Here is a 4,438-nt window from a genome sequence, read left to right as displayed (position 1 = left end):
AAACCTGGCCAGCAGTGCACTTAACCTAAGGAGCATGATCTCAGGGTACTCTGGAAGCCAGGGGTGGCAGGGAGGATCTGATGTGATGGAAGGGCTGCCCCTAAGCTGACAGGCTGGTTCAGGCTTTCCCAGGGCTGGCCTGTGACACACACGGAATTTTACAAATTGTCCAGAGACCAGGCTGATCTCTACAGACACTGTTGGGATCAAAATGAGCCATCGAATACCAATTGGGTCACCCTTCCTCACAGCTGGAGGCCAGGAAAATGGCCTGCCAGGTACATGCCCCCGGTGCCCAGATGATGCTGTAGGAGGAGCTCTGCCTAGGCGTCAGTCGGGGCTTGTGGGTGGAAGGTGAGGCCAGACAGATCCTCTCCATGGAGTCCAGAGGGAGAGCAGGTTCTCAGGACTCTTGACAGAATGACCAAGACGTACAGGTGCACTCCTCCCTACCCCAGGCATGCCCCCAGGTTCTCCTCACGGCTAAGGAAGCTTTGCCAAAATCAGACACGCATGGTTCTCCCTGGGCTCCAAACCTGTGTGTTCCCACAGTCCCTGGTTGGGTCTGTGCACCAATACCTGGCTCCCTCGGTCCCCGCCATGGCCCTGCCTGCCCCCCTCTTATCACCAGGCCACCCTCAACTGTGAGCCCACCTACCCATACCTGCATCATCTCCACCAGAGCTATCAGGTCAGCCAGGGAGATATGGTCCCCAGTGATAAATAGCCTGTCTTCTAGGAACTTCTCCTCAAAGAGCTGAAGGTTGGTCTTCACTTCTTCCAGGATCTTCTCTGTCTTCTCAGCTGACACCTCCTCTCCTGTGATCATGGGGATGAGCAGCTGGCCAGAGTAGCAGAGAGAAGGGAAGAGTTGGGTGCACCCCGGGCCCTCAGACCCCCTTTCAAACTTCAGTGTCCTGGTGTGCCAGGTGGGGGCTGGGTGGTAACCAGGTTCTAAAGGAGTTTCACCTCTGAGTACTTCTGATTAGGAGATGTTGCCTAGGACCATGTGCTCAGAGGGATTTTGAAATCCACTCACTCCATACAGAGCAAAGAACGTGGTGATTGATTAGTGATGTCTGCCACTGGTGCAGGATGAAAGGATTACATGAACTGTAGGTTGGCCATCTTCAGATTTGGTGGTCTCTGTAAGAGCCCTGGAGGTGTAGTGGTTACTTGTTGGCCTGCTAACCACAAGGTAAGCAAATTGAAACCACCAGCCACACAAAGGTGAAAGGCTGCACTTTCTACTCCCATGAAGAGTTACATCCTTGGAAACCCAGAGGACAGTTCTACTCTGTGCTGTAGGGGTGTGAGGAGTCAGCATCAACTCAATGGCAGTGAGTTGGGTTTGGGGTGTAAGGAGCTCTGGTGATCCTGCCACGTAAGCATGAGCTACTAACTGCAAGGTTGAGGCTTCAAATACACCAGTCACTCCGCAGGAAAAAAAAATGAGGCCGTCCACTATTATTAAAAAATTATATAATAATGTTGCTGTGAGAATCAACTGCATAGCTGTGTGTTTTATGAGCCTATTAAGGAACCCAGGATCCCTGGTGACACAGTGGGTTAAGCTCTGGGCTGCTAAGCACAGGTCAGCATTTGAACCCACCAGGCACTCTTTGGGACAAGGACAGAGAGCCACGTAGTTCCACTCTACTTTGTGGGATCACTGTGAGATGGAATGGGCTCGACTGGAATTAGTTTGCTTTGGGCTCTGATGCAGTGTCCTGAAACCTCCTGATTTTATGTCAACTAGACACTCCTGGCTTGGAGTGGAGGCAGCCTGTCAATCAAGTGATCGCTGATGACACCTCCTTGAGGGTGTGGCCTTTTGTACAAGAGTGGGGGACTCTGATAATTAACCCTTTCCTTACCCCTCTGCCTTTCTGCTCACCGGAGATCTGTCTGCCTCGACGGGTGGGCCAACTACCAACCCTGCACTTACCAGGTTCTCACCGACCTCGGATCCACATGACTCTGCACCCACTGACCTCTGACCTTCCTGCCTCCTGTTTCATCATTGTGAGTCACCAGCATGTGGGACTGTGAGCTTGAAGAGGGATCTATGGACTAGCATTGGACTTAGGGACTTCAGTTGGACTGGGTTGGGATGCCTTCTTGATACATAATTATTTCTTGATATAAAGTGCTCTCTTACCCAAAGATGAGTGTCACTGGATTTGTTTCTCTAGACAACACACCTACCTTACCTTGAGTGATACAAGCTCCTCTGGAGCATCCTTTCCAGGTCCTATCCCCTTGAGTAGACTCTGACTCATTGTGATCCTACTGGACAGAGTAGAGTTGCCCCATTGGCGGGCTTAGCTGGTTTCTTGACTTGGGGATAGATACACAGCCTAACTTTCCTTCCAGAGAGACACTGGTGGCCTCCAACTGTAGACCTGTCTCGTTGATCCACCACAACCCCTTCTTGCCCATGTTGGGAGTCTGTAGGCACTGACAACTCTGGGAGGGGCCGGATGGGGGCAGCTGAGGGAGCCATGCTGGAGAGGAAGGACTAGGCCCCTTCCTGGGCCCCAGTCCCATTCCAACAGCTGCCAGCGCCCTGGCAGCCTCGGTGCCCCTACTCACCTTGATCCACAACATCTTGCTCATGGGCAGCTGAATGGCCGTGTGCTGCCAGGCCATGAACTCATCCACGCGGGCGCGTGTGTGAAGGTCAGGTGGGTACCAGTGGGAGGGGGCACTGTACTTTCGGCACAGGTAGGAGAGGATGGCCACACTGTGGAAAGGGGGCATTAGTTACCGTGCTTGGCTTAGGAACCCTGGTGGCGTAATGGTTATGCATTGGACTACTCACTGCAAGGTCAGCAGTTCAAAACCACCAGCCACCCAAAGGGGAAAAGATGAGGCTTTTTACTCCCATAAAGGGTTACACTGTTAGAAGTCTATGGGGGCAGTTGTGCCCTGTCTTACACGGTCACTATGAATTGGCATCACCAGATGGCAGTGAGTTTGGTGTTGGTGTTTGGAGGATCTGAAGGAGCTCTGGTGGCTTCATGGTTAAACACTCAGCTATTAGCCGCAGGTCCAAGAATCAAACCCACCCAGGGCTCCATGGAAGAAAGGGGAGTCTGTCTGCTCCGTACAAACTGAACACCCCGGGAACCATAGAGAACAATTCTAGACTCTCCTGTGGGGTCACTCACCATGACTCTGAATCAAGCCGACAGCAGTGGGTCCCGGCATCTATGGAGGAGACCTGGTGGTGCAGTGCTTAAGCGCTCAGCCATGAAATGCTAGATCGGCAATGTGAGCCCCCCTGCTGCTGCTCAGGAGAAAAATGAGGCTGTCTGCTTCTGTAAAGCCCAACAACCTTGGGAACCCCATGAGGCAGTTCTTCGGGGTCACTGTGGGTAGGAACGAAGTGGGCGGCCAAGCTGCGGTTTCAAAGATACCGAGATCAATGGACTAGATGGAGGCTATGGAGTAGATGGAGTCCAGGATAGACCCACCCAAATATGGCCCATTGAGCCGATAAAGTAGAAGGAGGAAGGGGAAAAGACTAGGTAGTAGAGGATGGATGTGCTATCAGCATATGATACCGGGGCTTCATGGGCGGTCCCATACAAAAGAATGAGCCTGGGCCATACCTCACACCACATAGCAAAGTCACTGGGACCAGATCCAAGAGGGCGGGAAGTGGAGGAGCAGGAGCTGGAGGAGGAAAGGGTTCCTAAAGCTTCTGAGTCACAGACCCTGAAGAGGCCGGAGTAGATCAACCCCTTTGGGGTTGGGGACTTTCCAGGAGCAGACCGCTCCATCTTTCTCCCAGTGAGCAGCTGTGGACCGTGCACCCAGCAGCTCAGCATGTGACCCACTGCACCACCAGGGCCCCTGCAGCAGGGTACAGTGATACAAGGGAGACCGGGGCCCAGCCAGCCACAGTTGCATTGGGGTGGAAGCGGTGTGGCGCTCGTTAGACGAGTTTAAAAAAAGTATGCATCATTTTATTGAGGGGCTCTTACAAATCTTCTCAGAACCCATCCTTCAACTGGATGAAGCATGCTTGTACATATGTTGCCATCAACATTTACAAAACATTTTCTTTCCAGTTGAGACCTTGATATCAGCTCCCCTTTCTCCCTCCCCCCCTCCCACCATCCTGAATCCTTGATCAATGATCTATGACTGCTATTATTTTGTGCCTTAAATTGTCCATTGTCTCCCTTCACCCACATTTCTGTTATTCTCCCCCCTCAGGGTGGGGGCTATATAACCAACCATGTGATGCGTTTCACCTTTCTTCCCGACTCCCCCGCCACCACCACCATCCCCATAGCCTCAGGATATCTCCACTCCCACTACTGTGCCTGAGGGTTTTATCTGTCCTGAATTCCATGTGTCAAGAGCTCTTATCTGTACCAATGTGTGTCCTCTAGGCTAGCGGATTTGTGAGGTAGAACTGGGTCAC

General features: G+C 52.3%; 1 protein-coding gene and 1 long non-coding RNA gene across 4 annotated transcripts in view; one reads left to right on the top strand and one right to left on the bottom strand.

The window, feature by feature from the left end:
• The window catches only part of GSTT4 (glutathione S-transferase theta 4), a 30,094-nt gene that overhangs the window by 23,199 nt on the left and 2,457 nt on the right, over positions 1-4,438 (bottom strand). The window contains exons 3-4 of one of the 3 annotated variants that reach the window (XM_030885474.1): positions 2,596-2,746; positions 665-841 (exon numbers count right to left, since the gene is read on the bottom strand). The exons of the other annotated variants lie outside the window; for them this stretch is intronic. Coding sequence (XP_030741334.1) covers positions 665-841; positions 2,596-2,746 — 328 coding nt within the window. The remainder of the gene's footprint in view (positions 1-664; positions 842-2,595; positions 2,747-4,438) is intronic. 3 annotated transcript variants of the gene reach the window in all.
• Positions 1,807-4,438, top strand: part of LOC123521631 — a 6,170-nt gene continuing 3,538 nt past the window's right edge. The window contains exon 1 of the long non-coding RNA XR_006680024.1: positions 1,807-2,025. This is a non-coding gene — a long non-coding RNA (uncharacterized LOC123521631). The remainder of the gene's footprint in view (positions 2,026-4,438) is intronic.

The sequence above is a fragment of the Echinops telfairi genome, unplaced genomic scaffold, assembly GCF_000313985.2.
Source record: "Echinops telfairi isolate 266 unplaced genomic scaffold, ASM31398v2 ScPeMD7_29;HRSCAF=101, whole genome shotgun sequence".
Classification (NCBI taxonomy): domain Eukaryota; kingdom Metazoa; phylum Chordata; class Mammalia; order Afrosoricida; family Tenrecidae; genus Echinops; species Echinops telfairi.
This window is presented reverse-complemented; position numbering and strand designations above follow the sequence as displayed.